This window comes from Octodon degus, unplaced genomic scaffold (genome assembly GCF_000260255.1).
Source record: "Octodon degus isolate 3935 unplaced genomic scaffold, OctDeg1.0 scaffold00021, whole genome shotgun sequence".
NCBI lineage: Eukaryota > Metazoa > Chordata > Mammalia > Rodentia > Octodontidae > Octodon > Octodon degus.
In genome coordinates this window covers 9077920-9104721 of record NW_004524597.1, presented here as the reverse complement: position 1 = coordinate 9104721, position 26802 = coordinate 9077920, and the positions used below count along the sequence as shown (strand labels likewise).

The 26802-nt window shown below is 48.2% G+C and overlaps 1 protein-coding gene across 3 annotated transcripts in view; it reads left to right on the top strand.

Annotated features, from left to right (window-relative positions):
• The first annotated feature begins 23884 nt into the window (after positions 1-23884).
• The window catches only part of Prss22 (serine protease 22), a 4328-nt gene continuing 1410 nt past the window's right edge, over positions 23885-26802 (top strand). The window contains exons 1-5 of one of the 3 annotated variants that reach the window (XM_023711699.1): positions 23885-24057; positions 24622-24648; positions 25014-25185; positions 25420-25697; positions 25938-26012. In XM_023711699.1, coding sequence (XP_023567467.1) covers positions 23976-24057; positions 24622-24648; positions 25014-25185; positions 25420-25697; positions 25938-26012 — 634 coding nt within the window. In that variant the 5' untranslated portion in view covers positions 23885-23975. Of the gene's footprint in view, positions 24058-24621; positions 24649-25013; positions 25186-25419; positions 25698-25922; positions 26013-26802 lie in introns of all 3 variants that reach the window. The other 2 variants (XM_023711698.1, XM_023711700.1) reach the window with 2 other exon arrangements.

The window sequence follows — 26802 nt, the reverse complement described above, 5'->3', positions numbered from 1 at the left end:
CCTGTAGGGCTCCTGATGCTCTCTAGCAGTGTCCTAAGCTCAGCTGTCTGAGGTGACCCCCTACACACATAGAGCCAGGGTCAGGGCTGCTGCTGGTGTCTTCCTCAAGGAATTCTGATTCAGAGGACAGAGTTTCCCAGCTTCTTATGCTTCAGCCCATTTGGTGTGGATGATACAGAGTGGAACATGCGCAGGCCCACCTGGACTCAGCCCTGTGGTTGAGCCATATGGCCACAGAGAAGAGGACAGGTGCAAGTAGGAGAACACTACCCTCTCAGGCAAGCATAATAATGAAATAAAGACATTTTTATGCAGGAAAGTTCTCAGAAACCTTACCCCCAACCCCCACACTACTCTTAGGAAGAAGCCATTGGAGGGAAGATAGTCTGCAACCAAAGGAAAAAATAAAATACAAAAAGACAATATAGACTGTAGGAAACGGACACCCAGGGTTGGCCTGATGGCACACATTTGCAATCCCAGCTATTTGGGAGGACTGAGGCAGGAGTATCATGGTCTCAAGGCCAACCCAGGCAACTTGCTGAGACCCTTGGGGTGGGGAGGAAGCTGAGCCAGTGTGGTGTCATAGCCCAGCACTCTTGAGAGCTTGAGGCAGGAGGATCTGCCAAAAGTCTATCCAACTGGGCATAGTGTGGCACACACCTGTAATCCCAGCACTTGGGAGGCTGAGGCAAGAGGATTGCTGTGAGTTTGAGGTCAGCCTGGACTACATAGTGAATTCAAGGTGAGCCCGAACACATGTGAGACTCTGTCTCAAGGAAAAATAAATAAATAAATAAGGTAGGGAATACAGCTCAGTGTGAAGGCCCTGAGTTTCATCTCTAATACTTTATCAAAAAAAAAAAAAAAAAGGAACAGCCTAGTGAGGCAAGTCCTCACCACAACGCTGAAGGGAGATTCCAGAATGATGACTGTGCTCTGGGTTTAGAGGACACCTGGCAGCCTTTGGACTCTGACTCAGGAATAGTACGCTGAGACTTTTAACCTGGTGAAGCTACTGAAGCATGTAAGATGAGGAGGAGAAATTTAAGGTCCAAACCAGGACAAAGGTGGGTGTAATTCCCAGGGTGACATGTGGACAGTTCCAGGAGTGCCTGGGGAGCAGCCAGCATAGAAAGGAGGAGAAGTGGGCCCTAGGGCTGAATGCAGCATATGGGAAAATGGAAACAAGGCTTTCCTTTAGTTGCCTTAAGACTCGTCTCTTCTGAGCTGGGCGTAGTGGTGTATGCCTGCTAACCTAGCACTCAGGAGGCTGAGACTAGAGAGTTGTGGCGAGTTGATGACCAGCATGGGCTACAAAGTGAGTTCTGTTCCAGCTTACTTCCGACCAGTATTGGCCTGGAATAAGCTTTTTCAGTCCTTTATTTTCTTTCATTATTTTTAATTTTTAAACTGTGTTGTAGATAGGGCGTCCCCTCCAGGCCCCACCAGTTCCCCAGCAGTTCAAGTCCCACATCAGGGTCAGGAGCAGCCGGGAGTGAAGAGCACTAGCTCCCCCTACAGGTCACACGCGGCGTTGAGTCTGCGGGCTCAGAGAAAAGGTGTGTTGGTTTGTCTTTATTGCCCCCTGCTTCATACTTAGCTTTTCCCCTGCCTGTCAACCAGAGGGGGTACAGAAGTCCAGGGTGATCCTCTTTTGCTCCCACAGTCAATTAAAAGCTAGTCCTTACACTTAACTCCTTCCAGCCCACTCAGTGAGATTCTACTTTCCCACTGAACTTAACATCCACACATGAATTTTACCTAAACAGGTAGGAGTTATCTTAAGTTGATGTCACTTCAAATCATGAGGAACAAAAGAAATCCACACTGATTCATTATCATTTTTCAACATCATTGAAAAAATCAGCAAATGAATGTGGAAAGCGGTATATCTTAGCATTCATAAGAGTTTTTGTAATTCAAAGGTATAAACATGAGAAAATAAAGAATATGTTTATAATCTTGGGATGTAGACAAAATTCAAACCTCATAAAGACTGAAAAATTGAACTGGGTATTGTGGCACAGGGCTGTAATCCCAGTGAGGCAGGGTTATGTGTTTAGAGTAGCTTGAATTCCATAGCAAGATTCTCAAAAAACAGAAGCAGAAAGATTGAAAAATTTGGGCTAGATCTGTGGCTCAGTGGTAGAGTGCAGTCTAGCCTGTGTGAGGGTCTGTATTTGATTCTGTTCTGGCTTGTGTCTGTATGTCCCCTGAAACCTCATGTAGTCACCTATGGGAATTTGTCAGAGGTGGCTGGATCTAGAGTGTGTGATGCTGGGATTAAAGAAGTGTGATTACTGAATTAGTTCACTGATTGGTTTGGTATTGTTTTGGGTGTGGGTAGTGGAAAGGCCGACCTCCCGAGTGTGAGTGCTAACTAAGGGCATGTTGCCTGGAAATAATATAAGGATAAGGGACAGAGAAAGAGCTGCTGTGGTTGCTTGCTGCTGCTGCACTACTTTCTGCCTGCCAAGAACTGCGTCTCCTCTGCACTGCCCCTTTGCCATGCCACCATGCCTTGGAGCCAGACAACTATGGACTGAAACCTCTACAAACTGTGAACTGAAATAAACCTTTCCTCTCCAAACTTTGGCTGTCAGGTATTTTGTTTGAGCAATTAGAAAAATAAGTAAGACAAATCTCTAGCACTGCAGGGGGGAAAAAAGAGATTGAAAAATTGAAATATAGTCCTAGATATGGTGGCACATGCCTGTAATCACAGCACTCAACAAGGCTGAAGCAAGGGGATTGCTGTGAATCTGAGGCTGGCCTGGGCTATCTGGCGAGTTCAAGACCAGGCTTTACTACATAGTGAGACCCTGTCTTAGAAAACAAAAGAAAAGAAAGGTGAGGATGGTTCCTAAGTCAATAAATGTAGTACATCACATAGACAAGAGCCAAGTCAAAACCCACACAATCATATAAATAGACACAGAAAAGGATTTTGAAAGAATCCAGCACCCCTTCACAATAAAACCCTGATGGTAACAGGTATAGAAGGATATACCTCAATATGGTAAAGGCTGTTTATGACAAACCAATAGCCACCATCATACTAAATGGGGGGAAACTAGGGGCCAGGGAGATGGCTCAGTAGAATAAGTACTTCTCTGGCAAGCGCAAGGGCCTGAGTTCAATCCCTGGTTCCACAAAAGGGGGGGGGGACTAAAAGCATTCCCCTTAAATTAAGGAACAAAACAAGGATGTCCACTATTACCTATTCAACATAGTACTTGAAACATTAGCCAGCGCAATTGAGCAAGAGAAAGAAATAAATGGGTACATATAGGAAAGGAGGAAATCAAATTATCATTATTTGTGGATGACATGATACTCTACATATAGGACACAAAGAACTGCACAAAAAACCCCTCAGCATTAATAACCAACTTCAGCAAAGTAACAAGATACAAAATCAACACACAAAACTCAGCATTTGTATACACCAACAATGAACAGAATGAGAAGGAAATTATGAAAATCAAGGGCTGGCGAGATAGCTCAGGGGACTAAGCACCTGCTTTGGTAAGCGCAGAGACCAGGTTTGATTCCCATCCCGAATGTTGCACCAGCTCTGACCCTGGGGTGTGCTGGGCAGCAAAGGAGTCTGGGCAGCGCTGCACACCTGTAATCCCAGCACTGGGGAGGCTGAAAACAGGAGGATCACTATGAGTCTGAGCTGCATAGTGAGACCCTGTACCAAATACATAAGTGAAAATAAAATAATATTACTAATATTCACAGTAGCACCAACAAAAATAAAATATCTAGGAACCACCTAACCAAAGAAATGAAAGAAAACTTCAGTATACTGAAGAAGGGAATGAAAGAGGACTTCAGAAAATGGGAAGACGTTCCTTGCTTCTGAATAGGCAGCACCAATATTATCAAAATGGCCATATTTCCAAAATGGTTACAACGATTCAGTAGAGTCCCAATCAAAATACCAACAGCATGCTTTGTAGATCTAGAGAAAACAATTCTAAAATTCATATAGAGCCAGAAGAGACCCAGAATAGCAAAAGTAATTCTGGGTAATAAGAGCAAAACAAGTGGCATAGCAATACCAGACTCAAGCTGTACTATGAAGAGATAGTGATAAAAATGCCATGGTAATGGAACAAAAACTACAACCCCAAAACACACACACACACACACACACACACACACACACACACACACAAACCGAAACCATGGATCAGTAGAGCAGAACTGAGGATACAGGAGCCTTCCTAGACATATTGAACTATTTGATTTTTTTATTTTATTGCAAAACAAATAGCAATGAGACAGTATCAAAACTGATTAGTAGGACAGTTTCAATGATTAATACATTGCATATTGTTGTCTTTATAGTGGTTACTCATAGTACAAGATGCAGATGTGATATCCTGTCCAAACACTATTAGTACAAATCTCTCTTCTCATTGAATTAAGAGAAAGTAACTGTGTATCTATCCTATTTTGTATATATAGATATAAAATGTTCCTTTATTTATATCCCCCTTTTTGTTTACTTTTGTCAGAGATGGGTATTCCATTGCCATTTGAATATTGTAGGTACATGAATTCAGCAAAATAATCCAATATAATCCAGTAGTCCACAATAGTAGTGGGTTGTCTATAGGACTGGCAATGTCAGAAGTTGTTGACTTGAGCCTTTTACAGCTCATCATATTAGTATGGCTTTACTTAGTATTACTTTTTTTTAGTATTACTTTTTTTTGAGCTCTTCATTTTATTAAGAAACAAAAGTACAGCAAAATAATCAGGAGTAGATAAAATGTGAAAATGCTGAAAACTGTAAAGTTTCACTAGAAATAAATGTATGTAAGAATCTACTATAAGCATGGTTAAGATTCTAAATTCTAAAAGTAGACTTTTAAACTGGGTTTTAAATCCTTTTTTGCTATAATTTTATTGATAAATAGCAATGTAGTATTACTTTTTATACCTCATTTTTATACTTTTCTGCTGGGTGGTTAAGACCAAGGTAAAACAAGACCTACATAACAAGAAATGTAACTTTTATATATGACAAAGTCAGTCAAATCCCCTCAGGATTTACCCTGAAACCCTGTACTGCAGTTTGTAGATCCTTTGTCAGTGTCAGTCATGTGGATGAGTCATGGTCATTGCTTGACCCATTTGTTCTCTGTGAAAGCCTGAGAGAATGTTCCCCCCCCCATGTGACTCTCCTTAGGCAAATCCTTAACAGTACTTCAGTTGCACAAGAAATAGCATTAAGAATCAACAAATGAGATTATATCAGACTAAAAAGCCTGTTCAGCAAAAGAATCAATCAGTAAAGGATTTTCCAGCTACTCTGTAGAGGACTAATAACTAGAATATATAAAGATCTCAAGATAATTAAACCACCTAAAATTAAAGACCTGGTCAAGAGAAATGAACAGATGCTTCACAGTGGAAGAAATATAAATGGCCAACAAATATATGAAAACATGTTCAGCATCTCTGGCCATTAGAGAAATGCAAATTGAAACAATGCTAAGATTCTGTCTTTGGGAAGAATGGCAATCATTAGGAAATCAGCAACAAACATTAATGTGGCTGTGGTGAAAAAGGAACCCTTCTGCATCATTGGTGGAAGCACAAACTAGTACAACTATTATGGAATAAGTATGAAGATTTCTCAGAGAACTGAAATGAGACATTCCATTCAATCCAGTTGTCCCCCAGTAGGTATCTTCTCCAGGAGGCTTAGGTCATCCCAGTGCAGTGCTACATGCATACCAATGTTTACAGCAATACGATTCCTAATAGCTAAGTCCTAGAAGCAGCCCATATACCTGCAAACAAATGGCCGGATAAATAAAATGTATTGTTTATAGATAATAGAATACCACTCTGCTCTAAAATATGACATGTGAGACATTTGCAGGACAACGGGTGCACCTAGAAAATATAATGTTAAGTGAAACCGGATACACAAGCTTAAATACCATATGGTATCTCATCTGACTGAAGCAAAGTACAACGAAAATGAAGGATGAATAGAAAGGAGGCAAAGGGATAGTTCTCTTACAGTAGGGAAGTGGTCCAGGGGAATAAGGGTAAGGGCTAAGTAGGAGAGGAAGGGAAAATAAAAATAAAGATATGCCAGGTTCAAGAGCCTGATAACCCCAATTAATGTAAACACTATATCCTGTAACATGAGGAAGACATATAATATCAACAAATATGCCAGGGATGTAGCTCAGCAGCACGGTGCCTGTGCCTGCCTGGCAAGGGCAAGGTCCTGAGTTTGAGTCGCAGCACTATATATATATATGAAAAAGGGGATGGGGGAACCAGAGGAAGAGGGGAAGGGAAGGGAAAGGGGGTTTTAAAAAAAAATAGAAACAAGCTGTATGAAGTGTGAAGTTTGGTGTTTTTGTTTTGTTTTGTTTTGTTTTTAATGTTACTGGGGATCAACTCAGGACTTTGCACCTGCCAGGCAGGCGCTTATGCCTCTGAGCTATCTCCCTGGCCCAATGAAGTGTGAAGATTGATTGTGTCAATTTGAGTAAGAGAAGCTCAAGTAAATTGGCTTAGCAGTTCCACACCCTAGTGTGCCTCATAGCCAGGATGGTATAAAGGGAAAATAAAGAATGATTGACTTGTTTGTGTTGCTGCTGCTGCTGCCGCTTCTTGGGGAGATGACAGGGAAAGGTGGAAAATATGGCCCAAAGGTCGGAGATCCTGGAGACATGGAGCTCAGGCATGGACAAAAATAAGAGACTCTTCCTCATTTTGTCAGGGCTTTCTGCACCAAGCTGAGCATTCACACTTAGCGGAAGCAGTGAGAAGCAAACACCAACCTCCCAGGTGCTTCCATTTCAGGCCCTCCACAAATCTAGGTCTCAGCCTACGTGTTCTCGGCCTGTGGCTCCCACCTGCCTTTCGCCCCTTCTTGGTGCTGGGCCTTGTGCATATTCATGCTGACTGGGTATTCTACCTCAGGCCACATCTTCCAGGCCTGTCTTCCTTCTTTTGATAGCTTCCCTTTGACAGCAGATGGCAGCTTCTTTGCCTCCTCCAGACAGAACGAGTCACTCTTTGGCACTTTGATCTCCCTTTTTGAAGTATTGTATCTATCACACTCACAGTAACTATCATTTCCTGTCCTCAAGACAGGCCATGGGCTGGAGCCATGTAGCCCCCTTTCTCCTTACACAGATACACATTTTTATGCTGGTCAAAATCCTCAACATATCTGCACACAGACACATGTGGCCCGTTCTAAAGCAAAGTTTAGAACATATCCCCACCTCAAAAAACTTCAATTATTGGCATGCATAACCTTGCAATGTGGGCTGATGATTATGACCTTTATAGAGGAAAAGTTCAGGTGAATGCCACTGTGCCCAGTTCAGCAGGTAAATTCCTTCCCTGCTCTTTCTGCCCTGACTGAACAGCATGTATTTGTTCCTCTCTGGGCCTTAATGAAAAGAAAATGACTATATTCATCCTCTGGCACAAGATATGGGTTTGTTCTCTTTCACTACGCTGGTTATGGTCTGATTTCAGTGGTGTGCTAGTTAAAGTTTATTTATTTTTTGTTTTTGTTTTGAGTTCAAGGCCAGCCTACATAGTGAGTTCAAGACCAGCCTGAACTACATAGTGAGACCCTGTCTCAAAAAACAAAATAGAATTGTGCAGTAGCACACCATCAGCATTCCCACCACAGTGGTACAACAGACATTCTAAAACTTAGCTAGTTGTAAAATGTAGCAAAAAGGGGGGAAAAAAGCAAATAATGAATTTTGAGTATTTTTCTTGTTACTTAATGTAATTTATTAAATTGTGTAGATTTAATTTATTGCTGTATTTATTTATTGTGGTGCTGAGATCCAGAGTACATGCTAAGCAAGGGCTCTACCACTGAGCTACATCTCCTAGCCCCCCCAAATAATATTAACACCTATGTTGCAAAATTCCTGAAGCTTAACCATAAGGCCTAGCTTGCTACTCTCACCGAATCCATGTGTTTGACATGCAATGATCATAGGACCCGTGTATTTGTTTTCTCTCTCCTGGTGCTGGGGATTGATTGCACCCGACGCCTTGCCTATGCTGAGTAAGCCCTCTTTAACGGAGCTACAGGTCCAGTTCTTTTTTGAATTTTACTTTTGAGACAGGGTCTCCCTAAATTATCCAGGCTGGCCTCAAATTTGCAATCCTCCCGATTAGCTAGGATTGAAGATGTGCAGGAGTTGTTTTGTTTACTATGGCACTCATTTTCCTCATCTCTCACGGAAACTCAAAACCAGACTAGCGAGGCTCAGCCAGAATGGCGAGGTTACAGTGCCTCACCCGGCCACCAGGGGGTGACAGACACCGGCCGACTCGCAGCTGGGGACTCCAGAGAGACTAAGGTTCAGCTGCTAGGCTTCTTCCACGTCCTCAAAGACAACAGCAGATACCCTAGACCCGTCCCCGCATCCAGGCGCTAGCAGAGGTGTGGATCGTGAAGTGGCCTTTGCTCAACCAGGATCACCGTCACTTCCCTCCAGGACATTGGGATCTCTGTCTGCACACAACCGCACCAGCACCGCCTGCCCTCAAAATCTGTGCGGGCGCACCCAGGGGCTCCCGTGACTCCCCCGCCCCCCGCCCCCCGCAGCCTTTGCGGCCGGAAGTCGGCTGTCCAGCCTTCCTGTTACCTTCTTGCGCAGCGGCTGGACTTCCTCTAGTTAGGGATCCGAGCAAGACCTTCATTGACGAGTTAATCATCTGGCAGTTAGCTTGCATTTTCTCCCATATGAGACCAGCTGGTTTAGCAAGGAGGGATTTGGGAAAAGAACGTCTCCTGGCAGCAGTGCCTGGGGAGATGCAGTGGGGAAACCCTAGCTTCCCTTGGGGATGGCCCCAAGGGCAGTGCCCTACTTGGGCAGAGAAGTGCAGGTTTGGATGAGGAAGCCTTGGGCGAAGGCTTAGTTTCTTCATCTTCTGTCACTATCTGCACTGACATCTATTCTCATCTTGTTAGCAGATTTTGGTCACCTTTCTCTTGTCAAATGCTGGCTCCCAGACACCATCAAAACAGCCTTTGATAAGAAAGATGAGTTTGTTGGTTACTGGGTTAAGAGGAAATTATTTCTTGGAAAAGTCTTGAGATGTAGGTGGGGAAGACAAAGTTGGAGTATTGAGGTTTCGGGATCTGGTTTCAAGCGGGTCCTTTATAACAAGACCTACTTAGGATTAGGTTGGGATCCTGTTAGTTTAGGATTAAACACCCACAGTCTAAGATAGTGGGTAAAGAGGGCTTTAGGGTCACAGAGCTTTGTTTGATGCTCTGTTGAAAAGTCATGTGGTTTTTAGGGGAATTTTCCTGAACTCAAGCAGTAAGGTTATTTTCAAGTTTATCTTCCTGGACAGGTGTTTCCTGGAATAAAGTCACAACTACACAGTCACTTTGTTTCAACCGGGGTGTGTTGGAGTTCTCTGTTACTTGCACCCAGAGGCATCCAGTTATAGTTTCCTCCTGTGTAAAATGGTGATCATATTGCAGGAAGTGGGAGAGAGTGTGTGGGAGTAGAGTAAGAAAGACAGACTTTGAGCATGTAAGGCTTACCAAAAGCTCTGAGTCCTGGAAATGTGTGTGTGTGTGTGTGTGTGTGTGTGTGTGTGTGTGTGTGTTTGAGATAGGGTCTCACTAGATAATTCAACCTGGTCTTGAACGCACTATGTAGCCCAGGATGGTGTGGAACTCACAGCAATCCTATCTCAGCTTTCTGAGTGCTGGGATTACAGGCGTGTGCCACACAGCCAGCTCTGGAAACTGATTCTTCCTCTCAAGTGGGAAAAAGGAGCTGTGAAATGGAAATGAAAAGGTATGTACTGATAGGTGTTTTGGCAGCGCAGTACAGAGCTGGAACTAAAAGAAGCTGTTATTAATTCCAAAGACACACAGAAGATCCAGGGCAGATGGGAAAATCCTCTGGCTGGAGACCAAGAAAGCCGAGGCTTTTATGGCCTTTTCCTAAGGGTGGAGTTTGAGGGGGTGTTTAAAAATATCTGAGGGGCTGACTGGGGTCTTTCCTGTGGTGACAGGAAAGGTGAAAGGAAACTGCACCCTAGGCTGGGTTGGAGAAGAGGAGAGGTGGTCTCTGGGAAGATAAGCTGTTGTTTTTGATAGGTTCCAGCCCTAGTATGAATTGCTGAATCATTACGGTGGTCATTGAATATGGCTGAAGCCCTTGAAACAACAGCTTATCTTCCCGGAGACCAGCTCCACCCTTTTTCTCCAAGTCAGCCCAGGGTGCAATTTCCTTTCACTTTTCCCGTAGCCTCACGGAAGACCCCAGTCAGCTTCTCAGGTACATCTAAACATCCCCCCTCAAACTCTACCCCTAGGAAAAGGCCATGAAAGCCTCAGCCTCCCTTTGTTCCAGTTCAGAGAATCGCTCATCTTTCCCAGATTCTCTTCTTGTCCTCAAAGATAATAAAGCCCCTTTCCATTTTTCCTTTTGCCTGTTTCTCTGCTACCACACTGTCTGAAAAATCTATCCGTGTTAAGGTCTTCAGCCCATATTAGATGACCACCATAATAATTTAGCAATTTATTCTAGGGCCAGAACCTAGCCTTTACTAAATGTGTTCCAAATGTAGCTGTCAACTGGTCAACTGCAGCTTATATGGTGCTGGGGAACCCATGGTGCATTAGGCTGTTTATATCATTGGAAGCTTTAAAGATTTACCATCACTGGCATACAGCTGTAGGTCTACTGTATTTCCTCCACAGAGATGGTGCATATTCATGTGTTTGAAGCCACATACTGAGGACTTCAAAGCTAAGAATGACTTTCCAGGCTTAAGGAGGATTTTTTTTTTTTTTTTTTTTTTTTTTTACTGGAACCTGAACTCAGGGCCTTACACTTGCCAGATGGGTGCTGCCCCACTGCGCTACATCCCTGGCCCAGGAGGACCAAGGCCCTGTGATATTCGAGTCCTGGCTTTCCTACCTCCCAGCCATGCGGACTGGTGCAACACCTTTCTCTGAGCTCATTCCACCCTATGTACAGAGGGCAGGTGGTATTTTGGGCAGAGTAAAGAGGTTGAAATGAGGTGGTATGTTAAGTATAGCAGCCAGCAATTGTTTGGACAGAGGCTCAGAAGATCCTGGAGGCAGCATCAGTTGTGAAAATTATGATCTGGGACAACAAAGCCTATGAGAGGCTTTGGGTTCATAAGAGGACTCAGAGAGTTTATCAAGTTGGGAAAAAGCAGGAGAAATGAAAATGCCATTAACCACAGTCCCAGCCCAGAGCTGCAGCTTGTTGAGGCCTGTTCCTGCACTAAGATGAATATGTAATAATCAGTGCTTTATAAACATGAAACAATCAGTGTGCTGGAGGCCCTCTGTCTCAACACACATTAGCTCTTTAATTGCTAGGTTTGGAAAGAAGTCTGGTGGAGGGAGCAGATGGCCAGTAAGGGGAACCTGGGGGCTTGGGGAAGGGCTTTCCACCTACGCATAGTTGACACTTTGGCTCTATCTCAGTCACTGAAAATCTGCCAAGTTTAGGGGAGAAGCCTGGGGCTACCAGGAGTGGGAGAAAAAGCAGGTTGGCAATATATCCCTGTGCTAAGCAAGCAGGGACAAGAGCTGATTCTAATAAGGGGGCCTCTCTGGTGCTGCCAGCCCCACACCTAGAGCCTGGGGTCTACTGTTAGAGCCTAATGCCAAGGTCTCCTGGACTTTCTTGCTGTACCCCTCATAGAGCTTTGCTAGGTTTTCTGGTTCCTCTACCTTTTGAATTTGGGAAAATCCTTCTTGTTTCTGGATGAGGCATAGGCTGTCCTCAAACCCTACCCTTCCGCCCCCCGTGACAGACCTAGCAAATGAAAGAGTACTTCTCCTTGCTTCAAAGACAAGAAAGACAATCATCAAGCCTCACCAGTGGGCCAGGCATAGTGGTACATGCCTTTAATCCCAGCACTCAGCAGGCTGAGGCAGAGTATCTTCGGGAGTTGGAAAACAGCCTGGGCTACAAAATGAGTTCAAGACTAGCCTGAACTGTGTGGTAAGACTGTGTCTTAGAGAAAAAAAAAAAAAAAAAGATTTTGGAATAACGTTGTTTCATTGACACATTTTATGCAATAGTACAAGGAATGTTCAGTTTCAGAGGGTACAGGCTTGAGTAAATTACGATACATTCTACAATGCAGTATTATATAAACATGAATAATCATGTTATTAATGAGAATTCATTGATGGAGGAAGATGCCAAGCTATATTATATTTCAAAAGCAGATTAAACCAATAAGTAGATTCTAATAATATAAAAATAAAATATATAATCAATAGCTTTGTGTCATTCATTAAATAAATTTTTTTTTTTTTTTTTGGTGGTACTGAGGATTGAACACTGGACTTTGTGCTTGCCAGGAAGGCACTTATGCCACTGAGTTATCTCCCTGGCCCTAAAGAAAACATTAAAAAAAATTTTTTTTAGATAAGGCCTCACTATGCAGTACAGGTTAGCTTTGAACTTGTTTATATAGCTGAGGCAGGGGCTGGCGAGATAGCTCAGCCGACTAAAGCACCTGCTTAGGCAAGCTTAGGCAAGCACAGGGTGCCCTTCAATCGCAGGCACCACATGCTGTGCCAGCCCCACCCCCAGGGCGGCCTGAGCTGGCCAGTCTGGGCATAGTGGCCCACACCTGTAATCCCAGCACTAGGGAGGCTAAAAGCAGAAGGATCACCACAAATCTGAACTGTATAGTGAAATCTTGCAATAACCAAATACATTAAAAAAAAAAAAAAAAAGGTTGATATTATAGCTGAGGCAGGCCTAGAATTCACAGGGATCCTCTCGAGTTCTGGGATTACAGATGTGCACCACTATATCCTTCTTAAATGTATCATTTAATTAATTGATTCAACAAAATAGAGGAACCATTACATGCCAGGCATTAAGAACATAAAATAAGGTATTAAATAATTTTCAGCTGGGTGGGGCAGTGTTTCCCTGTAATCTCAGCCCTTGAGAAGATGAGGCAGGTAGATCACTGAGTTTGAGACCAGTCTGGTGACAGGCTCAGTGTGCCGGGGGTGAGGCTGGCACAGCATGTGGTACTGGAGATTGAACCCAGTCCTTGCACTTCCTAGACAGATGTTTAGTCCGCTGAACTATCTCTATAGCCCAACATTATTATTTTTTTGTTTTTGTTTTTTCTTTTTGAGAGTGAAAGTCTTGCTCTATAATTCAGCCTGGCCTTGAACTCATTATGTAGCCCAGGCAGCCTCAAATTTGTGTTGCTCCTCCAACTTCAGCCTCCCGAGTGCTGAGATTACAGGTGTGCACCACTATCCCAGCTCTAAAAGTAATTTCTAAAAAGGTAAAAACGTGACTTTCAAATGAGCATGTCAAAGATTTTAATTCATTGATGAATAGGGAAACCAGCATATGACTGGTCATCTGAAGGGTAAGGCTTGAATAGGACCTGCCTCTCTCGGCCCTCAGTCTGCTTGCCAGAGACACCTTTCTCAGAGGGGAATTTAGCTCAGCACCACGGCTGTCATCCGCAGACCCAGGACGAGAAGGACAAGAGATCAGGTTAGGAATCTTGTGGGTCTAGAGACATCCGGCGCCACACAAAAATCTATAGCAGACACTTGGCCCACTGATGTGTGAAACTGCCAGAGATCACAGATGTTTATTAAAATCTTCCCTGTAAAAGGGACCCCTTTCTCTTTGTTCCCTACAGATGCTGGTCTTTTCACCTTCTGTCTGCCTGCACCAAGGATAATAAATTTCATGCCACTTGCCTTTATATGAGCCTGGTGGTCTCAGCTGGTCTTTCCCCCTTGCAAGGTTTGTTACACAAAGAACCTCATAGATCAGATAGCTAAAGGTCCTGCTGCAGGGAAGCTCAACATTTCTTTCAAAGGACACCTAACACTTTCTTTGTCCATTTCAGAATTAGTCATGATCTCTCCTAGCAAGCAATGACAGTTCTGTTCATATTGGAACCTATGGTCTGAGAATCCAGTTTATAAACAAATAAGCATTATATATATATATATATATATATATATATATATATAGTGTATTTAATACAGGGTCTACAGGTCTCACTACACAGATCGGACTTGTAATGATCCTTCTGTTTTCAGCCTCCCAAGTGCTGGGATTACAGGCTCGTGTCTCCACACCCGGTCTTAATAAGCATATTTTAAACAACATTAATGAGAGACATGAATAGTCTACTAGCACTTAAAGGACAATTTTCCTCAAAAGGCAGAATTGCGCTTTCCTAAAATCATCTCCATAATGTTATTGATTAATTAAGTAATGAGGGAATCAGCAAAGATACCAGGATGTGGTTTGTTGCTGTTGTTGTTTTCTTGTTTGTTTTTTGTGTTTTGAGACAGGGTCTGGCTTTTTAGTGTAGACTAGCCTTGAACTCACTATATAGCCCAGGCTGGTCTTGCTGAGATCCTCCTGCCTCAGCCTCCCAAGTGCTAGGATTACAGCTGAGTGCCATCATGCCTGGCTGCAACATATTCTTTTGAGGCCTCAAAGCACCCATGGAAAACATACGAACTTGCTAGTGGAGGCAAAGCTGGCACTACCTGCTATGGAATGCAAGCTGCATTTCTGTGAAGAATTGCTAATTTTACTAATTTCCTGCCCATTAACTTTTGTCTCTATGCACCTTGTTGGGGCTCTAACTATACACCTCTATCCAGAGACAACCAATGCACATGCCCTAGGAGCTGTAACAGTACAAAGGCAGATGGCTCAGAGCTCTAGGGAGGAGAACAAGAGGAACTGGATCTCCTTCTAGGGGCAGCAGGCACTGTTAGCATTTTCAACTGAGATTTACTGAGATCTTTTTTATTTTTTATTTTTATAGTTTTTAAGGGGGAGATACCAGGAATTGAACTTAAGACCTTATGCTTGCCAGGCAAGCACTGTGCCGCTGAGCTAAATCCCTGGCCCCTGTACTGAGATCTATTTGCGTTTTGTTCAGTATCTCAGGGCTGTGGGGAACAGAGTGCAGGCGTCTCTGTGGGTCCCATCATGGCTGACAGGGCTGTGCCCATAGAGCAGGAAGCACGTGGACCTGGGGGCTTATTCTGGTCTGCAGCGTCAGGAGCCCTGGATGGAGGACAGTGGAACGGAGGAAGAGAATGAATAAAGCACGACTCTTGGCTTGAGGCTGGCTGGGGATGGTGGTGGTGCGTACTGTGCTGCGGAAGTCCGGGACAGTGTCAGGATGTGCGACATGCCTGAGCTCCCAGCTTGAGATGCCTGTGGGGAGCCCACGTCCCTGGTGCACAGATTGCGGAGGAGCAGCTCTGGCACAGAAGTGGCGGCTGCGCACAGCAGTGGCCCAGGGACACCTGGCCGCTGATTCTCCTCACACATCTGCCCCTCTCCGCCCAGGAACTGTCCGCCTCCTTTGAGAGAAACAGCCCCACGCTGACGAGCCTCCAGCTCATTAGCAGCAATTAGCAGAGTCACTCATTTCCCTGGAGGGAAGAGGGGGAGAAGGAACGAGGTGGGACGTGGTTCCCCGCCCTGTGCGGGCGGCCCCAGCTGGATTCTCCACACTTCCTCTCCTTCCTCTCCAGCAGGCATGACGCGGAGGCCCAAGCCACCCTGGGGCTAGGCCACAGCTCAGAGGTGCCCACAAAGGCAGGACCTGCAGGCTCAGCCCTGTGTGCAGCGCACCTCTGAAATGGAAACGGGGTCCCTTACTCTGGCTCAGCACCTCACTGTGGCCAAAAGTGACCCACCATCTCCTCCAACACTCTGTGGTGGGGACACAGCCCTGGGCCATGACCTCTGATCTCAAGGTCCTGCCTCCTGTCCTGTGAGTCACCGTGCGTCATCATGAGTGTGAAGACCTGGTCCAGGGCTCCCCGGGAGGCAGTGCATCCCAAGTGCCAGTCCCTTGGTTTCACCTCCCTGATTTCCTGGAGGCCACTCTGTCTGTTCCTGTCCTTTTCCATGCAGATAGACCTCCCCTGACCAGCTTGCTTCAGGCTGCTGAGATCCTCAGAGCTAGAGCTGGAGAGGAGATGCTTGGCTGCTAGTCTGATACCAGCACCTGCTACTTCTGTGGCAGGTGAGACTCGGGGCTGAGCCGGGGTTGTGCCGGTGTGTCCTTCCTGGTGACTCTTGGTAGCACTTGCTGATTTCCATCCCACCAGCTTGACTGATCTCAGATGCTAACAGAATGCCGACTGCTTGCAATTTGCGAAATCTTTGAAAATTTAACTATATCAGCTCTTGGTGGCTGTCAGCACCAGTGTTCACACATCTCATTATTAAGCATGTCCTCTTAAAGATAAATAAAGAAAAGGGAGCTCAAAATCCCCCTGTGATGACTCGCATGAGCCAAGCCATCTGAGAGCAGGGAATTCTTGTGGGATGGCCATATGTGAATTTGTTTCAACTTGAGGAAGTGCATAAGGTGGAAATGGGAATAAAGGAGAGGTTCTGGCACACAGTGATGGTTTTGTGGCACGAGTGGCCACGGTCCTCTCCAGATTCCCAACCCAGCCTGGTAGGGTACTTTTTGTATAAGAACCACAGGAGTCAGTGTGGCAAATGTGAGTAACTTCGCAGAAACCCAGGGTAGATCATCCAGCTTTTCTGAGGAGAGAAAGGTTGTCAACAAAACTTGGAGAGGACTTTAGAAAGAAAGGAAAACTCAGGGAAGCTTCTGAAGAAGAGGTAAGTGAGGCAGGGTTTAGCGACTACAGGAGTGCCCCATACTCTGTTCCAGGAAGGCAGTAGTAGCCAGCATGAGGATCCTCAGAGACAGAATAATTATCACTAGGGTTTTACAAGTCGCCATCCGGAGTCAGACCGCTGGGGTTTTGTGTTTAGAAAGTGCGGGTGACTTGGGCTGGGGAGATAGCTCAGCAGGTCTAAGCACAGCCTGGCAAGCACAAGGTCCTGAGATGGATCACCGGTACCACCCAAAACAAGGTGTGGTGGCACACGCCTGTAATCCCAGCGCTGGGGAGGCTGAGACAGGAAGAGCACTTCCTGAATTGCACGAAGTGAGACCTTACATCAAAAACAAAAACAAAAAGAAAGTGTGGGTGGGGCTGGTGAGATGGCTCAGTGGTCTAAAGCACTTACTTGGAACAAGCTTGGCGAAGCACAGGGACCGCGGCTGGATCCCCCAGCACCACATGCCAGCCAGCCCTGCCCCCTGGTGGGCTGAGCTGGACACACACACACACACACACACACACACACACACACACACACACACAAAATAAATAAATAAATAAATAAATGTTAAAAAAAAAAAAAAGAAAGTGTGGGTGACTACATGTTAGGGTTGAAGAAGGGTCAGGCAGAGGGGAGGGATCCCTAAGAGGGGAGAGAAGAAGGCTGGGGACAGAGATATTCAACCTCCATCTGAAGAGAAGGCCAAGGAGAAAGGCTGCATGGTTAGAAAGTGAAGAATACTTCGTTCCCCAAAATTTCAGATAGTGGGTGGGAAGGCCCAAGAAGAGGACTGCTTCCAGTAAAAGGGGATGTAGGGTAGGAGGTCTCTGTGCCTCAATGTTCCGGTACTGTGAGCTGGAGGAAAAGACCCAGTAGAGTGCCATGTATAGCCCCCTTTCTGCCCTCCCAGGTCCTTAGGAGTCAGGTGTGACTGGATTTCACCCTGGAGCAGATCCCTTTTGGTGCCTGGCTAGAGGCAGAGGAGAATCAAGGTTGGGTGTACAGGAGCCACAAGGGCTCTGGGTCACGCTGGGGTCCAGCAGGACCACATCTCCAGAGCAGGGAAGCCTGATGATGTGGAGGTTCCCAGGACAGTGCTTAGGTAGGAGAAACATGGCCATGTGAAAGGTGTCAGAATGAGTGTCATTTCAGCCAGTGACTCAGTATCCCCAGGCCAGCCAGGCCAGGCTCCTCAAGTCATTCGTGCCCCAGAACACCTGCCTACAGGTGAGCACTCAGCCCACAAGACTACTCACTGGCCCTTCCATGTGTGGTCATGACAGGCGTGGTGCTACTGATGGAGTCTTCACGTAGGAGAAATCGACTCAGATTGCAGGAAGGTTCTTTGCTTTTTTTATTTACTTGGTACCAGGAATTGAACTCAGGGCCTCACGCTTGCCAGGCAGGCTCTGTGGAGAGCTCATGGAGCTACAACTCTGGTCCTGCAGGAAGACTCGTAATTTGAGTCACCCGAGGAAGGGACAGAACATCCTCTCTTTCTCAGGCACTGTCCTTCAAGAGCAGTGTCAAAAACTCAGGTGCAGCCAGGCATGATGTTATTCACTATAATCCTAGCACTTCGGAGGCTGAGGCAAGAGGATCACTGTGAGTTCAAGGCCAGCCTGAACAGCATAGTGAAACCCTGTCTCAGAAAGACAAACAAAAAGAAAAACAGAAAGACTCTGTAAACCCTGTCTTAAAAAGAAAAGAAAAAAAGAAAGCCAAACTAACCAAAACCAAACCAACCAACCAAACAGAAAGAGCCTATAAATCCTGTTTCAAAAAAAAACAAAGGGGGCTGGGGAGCTGGCTCAGTGGAATAAGCACTTGCCTGGCAAGCGCAGAGGCCTGAGTTCAATCCCCGGTTCTGGAAAACAACAACAACAACAACAAAGCATTGGGAATGTAGCTCAGTGCAAGGGCCCTGGATTCAGACCCCAGTATTAAAACAAAACCAAAAACCCTCCAACAGCTCATGTGCACTATGACCAGTTGGACACAGGGCAGTGGCTAGAGTCACAGAATGGGGTGGGTGTGAGAATCCTGCCCTCCGGCCCAGGGGAGCCTATGTACCATGAAAAAATTGGGGACCCAGATTTTTTTAGTTGTAATGAAATATATGTACCATAAGAGTTACCATTCTGATCTTTTTAAAAAAGATGTTCATTTCAGCCATCACCACCAGCATCCTCCAGGATTTATCTCAAACCAAGATCTTTACCCACCAAGCACAAATACCCTGCTCTTCTCCCTGGCACCTGCGCCCATCCTTCCACTCTCTGCTTAATGAGCTTGACCATTCCAGGTGCCTCAGATAAGAGAGTCCTGTGCTGCTTGTCCCTTTGTGTCTGGCTTCTTTCATTTACACAGTGTCTTTCCTGCTATAGCACACGCCAGTGCCTCACCCCTTGTTATGTCTAAGTACTACTCCTAGACCTAGCAAGGAAACAAGAGACTCCTGGCAGCCAAGCAATTTGCCCAGAGTTCAAAGCCAGTTCATTCCTGGTTTCTGCTTCCTGGCTGCTCTGCTTCTGCCAGCAGCCTACTGCAGGCAACTGCTGCTTGAAGAAGATGCAACTGTAACCTTCTGGCCGCTGCAGAATTTTATGAGCATCTAACTGCAGAAGAGAGGGCCAGTTCCACGCTTCCAGTTCTTTGCTGGGCTTCTGTGTCCCCAGGGAGCCCTCCTTCTAGTGCCCTTCTTAGGGGGATCCAAGTGACTTCCAAGTCACTTCTGCCTCCCACCCCCCAAATTTCCAGCTGTGGGACCTGAAATGCTCTGCCTGCCTCTCTTCAGTTGTCATGCATGGAGAGGAGCCTGTCAGCTGGCTGGTGTTTGGGACAGAGGTACCACCGAGCAGAAGCCAATCGGAAACAGTTTACTCATTGGCACTGGCCAGCTACTTGTCTCCACCTCCATGGTCCCCAAGAAGTCCTCGCTTGAGGGTCTTCCTGGACTTGACCCCCATTTCTCTCTCTCTCTCTCTCTCTCTCTCTCTCTCTCTCTCTCTCTCGTGTGTGTGTGTGTGTGTGTGTGTGTGTCTAGTCCAGGTTGGACTCCAGCACTCAGAGCCACCAGTACCTCCCTGCGCCAGGACAGAGGCTCCTTCCTGGGGCCCAGGGGGACCTTGCCTTCTGGTGGCAGAAGCAAAAAGATGTTATCTGAGCATCCTAGGGGCTGGGGATTTAGCTCAGTGGTAGAACATTTGTCTAGCAAGCAGGAGGCCCTGGGTGTGGTCCTCAGCACCAAAAAATTAAAAAGCAAAAAGCAAAGCAAAACAAAGCAACTGAGCATCCTGTCCCTTGTGCTTCAACTCTGAACTTCCTGGGTAGGTCCTTCCGGGGCTCCCCACCTGTGCTGGTCAGTCCTTTGTTCTCTCCAGGCCTATCCCTGGGCTACCTGCACACCTCCTTTGTCCAGGTTTTCATCCTATTCTTTGAGGCTGGATCCACAAGTGAGGAGCATGGGCATCTACAGGGGTCACTTCCATGTGGCCGCTGACTACAGAGCATCCCCTTGTGGGTGCCTGAGCAGCTCAAGACAGTAGCCCCACCCTCACTCTGGACTCCAGTTCCCCTCAAACCTGACCTTTCCCAGGTCTCACCTTACAGAAAGATCTAAATGGGCCTCTCCCCATTCATTACCTCTCCTTGGCCCGACTCTCCTCCTGATTCATCCTTGGCCTCTGCAGTGAGCCTTTTGCTTTTGCTTTTTAATGGTACTAGGGATTGAAAGCCAGGCTTTTAGCGTGAGCTACATCCCTGGACCTTTGGGTTGTACTTTTTTTTTTTTCCTTTCTGTATTTAGGACAGGATCTACAGGGTCTACAGGGTCTCACTACATAGATCAGGCTCATATTGATTCTCCTATTTTCAGCCTCCCAAGCACTGGGATTACAGGTGGGCTCCAGCACACCCAGACTGAATCACCATCTCAGCGCACCTCATGGGCAGGGCCAGCATGGCCCACCGGGGATCCAGTCCCAGCTGCTGCCCTCTGCCTAAGCAGGCACTTTAGTCTGCTGAGCTATCAGGCCAGCCCCAGGTTCTACTTTTTTATTTTTGGTACTGGGATCAAACTCAGGACCTTGTGCTTGCCAGTCAAGCACTGTGCCACTGAGCTACCTCCCCAGCCCCCTTTTAGGGTTTTATTTAGGATCTCACTAAATCACTAACTTGTTTGACCTAGGCTTGAATTATGATCCTCCTGTCTCAGCCTCCCAGAGTGCTGGGATTGCAGATGTACAATACTCCACCTGGATGACCCCAATAATCTATTGGTTCTCCTTGCCTTCCATTGAGGCTGGAGGGCCTAGGGCTCCTGGAAACCGCAGCACTCCCAACTGTCAGCCACCTTGCCCCTTTTGGCCCCCTCTGTTGCTGTCTTCCTGTTCTCTTGGGACCTCCCCTCACCCATCTCCACCCTCTTCACCCCATGGATTTCATGGTCTGTTAGACCAATTGGCATACTTGTTTTTAAAATTCTATCTCAACCATTGTCCTTGGTTTGTTCACCACTGTGTCTCTTCAGCTTAGGACATTGCCCAGCACACAGTGGGTACTCAGTGACGCTTCTCAATTGATTTAATGAGAGCAAGGGTCCCCTCATTTTCTTTGAGTACTCCGGGACCAAGCACAATCTCCTGCAGAGGTAGGTGGTGTCCAGTGGTCTTTGGTTGGATAATGAATGGATACCCCTGTTCAGAGTATGTCCACAGACTCCTCGGCCCACATTTGAACCAGCAGTGTAGTGAGTCACTTCTCTGGCTTAGGTAGTGCCAGCTCCGGCTGCCGTCAGCCTACAAATGGCCCTGCGGCCCCATCAGTCATCAGCACCTCAGTGTGAATTGATCAATGGGGCTTGGCCGGCTGCAGGGGCCAAGTGTGGTGTGGGTGTCAGGGGTGGGCAGCTCATCCACCTCGGCCACAGCGAACTGATGCCCAGCCAGGGTGCTGGTGTGAGCTGGCCACGTGGTGGGTGCTCGGTAAACATCTTGTTGAATGAATGTTGAGTCATGCCAGGTTCTCCACCCCCAGCCTTCGGGGCTGTGCCTTCCACACCCTAGGAATTGAGGAACCAGTCTCTGGGGCTCTTCTGCAGGACCCATGCCAGGAAGTCTCCACCAGCTTCTCCGGGCTTCCTCTAGCTGCTCCAGGAACCTTCCCCTTGACTCTTTGTCCTAGCCGCCCTATCTTAAGGACTGCCACATTTGGGGGCAAGTGCTTACCCCCTGGATCCCCGGGGGTGGGCCAAGTATTAGGAATGAGAGAAGCTGGGAAGGGTAGAGAGAAGAGGACACCCCCCACACCCATATCTTCCACACTTATTTGTTCATTTGACAAGCACTGCTTGTGACCCAGTGTGCAGCAGGGACCAAACTCAATCCTGAGGATCCTTGGGAAATGCTCCTCCTCGCACCCCTTGTGGCTCGAAGAGTCATGTGGCACGCAGCACAGGGCACTGCATGGCCCTCCAACATCTGTGCCGCTGCCCCATTGCATCACTGTGGTCACCTGCCTCTCAGCATAGAACTGTGTTCTGTTCATTGCTGTGTGTCCTGGTAGCCAGTACAGGGCATGCGTGCAGCAGGTGCACAGAGGCTTGGCCAGTGTGGGTGCAGGGGTAGCCCCAACAGGAGGGAGTGACGTCTCTGCTCTGATGCCATCGAGGCTCCCTTTCACCTCTAAGCATGGTGCTTTCCTGCGGTGACACCCAGAATCCTGGGACACAGGATAAGGCCCCATTAGGGGCTCCTGGGACTGAGAGGGTGTTGCTGGGTGGTGGGCTTGTCAGCTCTCATCAACCCTCCTTGGGAACTGGAGTTGCCTCCTGCACAAGCAGGAGCCTGCAGAAAGCGCCGAGCCTTTGCTTTTGCTTCCCCGCAGTATGGGGGAGGCTGCTCGGTCCGATTCTTACCCTGCCTGACCCCTTGGGACAGAGCGGGTGGCTGACTGGGGTTCCAGAGGTGCTCTGGCCTTGTAGGATGCAGGGCTGGGCTCAGCAGTCCCTTCTCTTTTCCAGCCTCTGCCCTCATGTCCCCATCATCCCAGGGGATGTTCCCATATGTTCTGGCTCATTCTCAGGCTAGATATCCATCCATGGCCTCTTCTTCCTGGCAGTTTTTGAATGCCTCCTCTCCTTTCTCCTCCAACCCTTGTGACCATGGGCAACAGTGACAGTGACCTGTGTCTGGGGCTGAGGTCCCCTGAGTCTAGGCCCAATAGCATCACTTCAAGATCAAGGCCAAACCCAGCCACTCCTCACAGCCTCGGTTTCCTGTCTGCAGCATGGGGATGTGTAGGGCACACCACGCTCTCCTTGGTGGCAGTGTGGCATTTCACTTGACAGAAATGGATGGAGAATTGTAAGTTGAGGGAGTGACACTGCTCCTGCTTGCAGTGGGGGTGTCATGAGTGCAGGATATAAGACAGGAAGGCCAGCAGCTACCCCTACCCAGCCTTTGAAGCTGTGTGGGCCTAGGACATGGGGTCCCAGCCCCAGCCCTTTCCAGGTAGTGCTCAGAGTGCCGCAGGCTGTGGACACTGGGGTTGGCCCTACCCAAGTGACCACTGGCTCCTCCCTGTCTCAGGAGTCCAGGTGAAGAGTCAGGTCCTCTGGGCACCCTAGTGACAACAGGAAGGTGCTCCAGGGATGGCTGGGCCATCAGCCCAAGGCCACTGTGCTTGGCCACGCTGTCTGAGTCACAGCCTTCTGGAAGTGGGTTAACGGGATTCCAGAGGCCCAGGTTGGGCCCAGTCTGTCCCAGCCTGAGTCACAGCAGTGTGGCCCCCTGTAGGTGGGAGCCGTTACTGAGATGGTGCCTCCTGTCAGCTTCCAACACTTGGAGCAAACCTTGGCCACTCCAGAGTGTTCCTCCCCCTCCTGGACCCCCTTCAGTGTCCTGAGGCCTTCTGTCTGCCCCTTGGGCAGTCAGGGCCACAGCCCAGACCCTGGGCTTATCTCCACACACCTGTCCCCCACCCCTCAGAAACTGCATCCGGACAGCACCCCAGCCCCTCTAACGGCCACTTCCTCCCCGTGGCCCCGCCTCCCCTGTGACCCACAGCCTGGGTGGCCCACACTAAGCCACCTGGGAGACTGGTCCAACAGCATTCCGCCTCCCAGGATAAAACCTGGGGTGACCTGCAGGACTCTGTACAGTACAGCCTCTCCACCTCTCCTCGTGCTGGTCGCCAATCCCCAAAAGCACAGCCTCTGTTCCCTCAAGATCGCTGTCTGGCTGAGCTTCCACCCCCACCAACATGGTGGTTTCCAGACCTCTCGGAGCCCGGGGTGGGGGCTGTCTCTGGAGCCTCATCCTCCTGTTCCTTCTGGTTTCCACAGGTGAGTCTTGGGGCTCCACTCTTCCTTCCTTCCACCCCCTCTGTCCTCTTCTTCCATCCAGGGTCACCTCATTTCCCTCAGGGTCTTGCCTGGAGACAGTGTCTGTCCCTTGCCATTGCCATTGACTTTTTGTTTGGCTCTCTCTTCCTGGCATGTTATTTAGCAGTACCTCAGTTTCCCCCACAGCCATGAGGGCTAGTGACGCACATAGGTGAATGCCCAGTGCACTTCTTTTGCAGTTATTTTTTTTTTACCAGTTTGAGTCCTCCCTCATCTCCCTTCATTCCTTTGGGTGGCATCTTGGGTCAGTTGGCCATACTCTGGGACAGCCCTGTCCAAATATCATAGAGCCGGGAGGGGAGGCTGAGACTTGAGTCTGTGGGTCCTGTGCCTCTTTCTCCCCACTCTCCCTGCCACTGGCCCCTGCCTGGGTGGAGGGAGGGGGAGGCCACCTCTGGGCAGTGAGGGTTGAGGTTCTGGGGCTCTGTGGCCTGAAGCCTGCTTGAGGATGGAGTCTCCTGCACTGCCAACCTGACCTGCTTCCTCTCTCGCTGTTTTCCTCAGTCTCCATCAATGGTGCCAAGATCCCTGGTGAGTTAGAGCCTTCTCTGGGAGGTTGAGGGTGGGGACCTAAAGGCAGACAAGGTCTGTGTATCTGTGCGAGGACAGGCTTGAAGGAGGGGACTGAGCAGGAGAGGAAGAAAGGCAGGAAAGGAGCCAGAGGGCAGAAAGGACAATGGGCAGACAGGGCCAGAGGGGATGTGCTAAGGAAGGGCTGGGATAGGCCCCTTAGGGCCAGCAGGAGAAAGGGCTAGAAAGAGCAAGGGGAGCACAGGGGGCACAACGGGCCACAGAGGCAGCAGCGCAGGCACAGGTCTGCAGATCTGGGGCAAGTGGTAGGCAGGTGGGAGACATCTGTACCTGCCAGTGACAGAAAACTTGACCCCCTCCTCCAGCGCCCCCTGACTGCGGGAAGCCCCAGCTGCTGAACCGGATCGTGGGCGGGGAGGACAGCATGGATGGCGAGTGGCCTTGGGTTGTGAGCATCCGGAAAAACGGCACCCACCACTGCGCAGGTTCCCTGCTCACCAACCGCTGGGTGGTCACCGCCGCCCACTGTTTCAAGGGGTACGTGTGAGTGGGTTGTCCTGAACACCAGGACCCAACTTTCTGGTCCCAGGCTCCCACATAACCCCAGCCCAGGTCTCTGTCTAAGTGCAGCGCCCTCTGTAGAGACACGTCACTCCTCCCTACCCGCTGCATTGCCCAGAAGCTTGTCCTGCTGTCCCGGTTCCGGGTCCTTGCTGGTGTCTGATGACTTCTTCCAGGTCAAGCTGACTGACCCATTTCCCTTTCTTCCAGTGACCTAGACCAGCTGGATCTGTTCTCTGTGCTGCTGGGGGCCTGGCAACTGGGGACTCCAGGCCCCAGGGCCCAGCAGGTGGGCATTGCCTGGGTGCTGCCCCATCCCCAGTACTCTTGGAAGGAAGCAGCCCGTGCAGACATCGCGCTGGTGCGCCTTGAACACCCCATTCAGTTCTCTGAGCGAGTCCTGCCTATCTGCCTGCCTGATTCCTCAGTCCAGCTCCCTGCCAATACCAGCTGCTGGATTGCAGGATGGGGGACCATCAGGGAAGGAGGTGAGCTTCTCCCACTCTGGGCAGGGGGGTGCTCAGGGTGGTTAGAGACAGAGGGTGGAAGACATGAGAGACACAGGTAGCACTAGCAGTAGCAGATACCCGCCAGAGGCCCAGCACCGCAGAGACAAAAAAAAAAAAAAAGATGGCTGTGATCTAGTGGTGTGAAGCCACAGAAACCCAGGGGCGGGGATTTTTAGGTTAATTCTAATTTAAAAATATCTTCAGCTGTGTTTCAGTCAGACAGACAGACAGAACTAATCACTGACCCCTGGAAGGAGTCTGGAAGGAGGCCAGTGTGGGGCCTATCTAACAATGGTGAGAATGAAACCGGCCTCAAGCTTCCATGGTGGGGCTGGGTGCCTCCCCGTGGACCACATTTGCAGGCAGAGTCCCAGGAAAAAACAAATTTCACGAAGTGTCAGATATAATGTTCAAACCATATCTGGTGGTTTGGAAATCATCGTCCAGGAACCTGTACAGGTGAAATAGAGCCAGAGGCAGAGGAAAAGCAAGAAGAAGATAGAGGATAAGTAGACAGTCTGGGCCAAGAAAAACAAACGGGCAGAAAGGAGTGATAGAAAGGGGCACAGTAATGACTAGAGACTGTCTGATGGAGACAGAAACTCAGTGAGAGCAAAGAGGGAGGAAAAGCAAACCCTGCCAGAGTCCGGAAGCAATAGCAGATATGATACCAGGTCAGGCCTGAGGGGATGGGAGGTTCTGAGGTTGCAGCCTCCCCATGGGAGCTGTGCAATAATCCTAGGGCGTGTGTGTGTGTGTGTGTGTGTGTGTGTGTGTGCGTGTGTGCACGCACACGCGCATCCTGGAAATCTTCAGCACCAAGGGGACATTTACCAAGCACTCTGCCGTCCTCATGCTGGACAAAGCAGTCTTTAAGGTGGGACACAAGGGCTGTCTGGCCATGTTGCGAGCATCAGCTTAATAAACATGCTGAACCTGAGCCAGGCAGAGTGGCCCACACCTGTAATGCCAGAACTTTGGAAAGTCAAGTCAGGAAGATCATAAATTTGAGGCGAATCTGAGCAATTTAACAAGAAAGACCCTGGCTCACGAGAAGGGCCTGGGACATAGCTCAGTAAGAAGA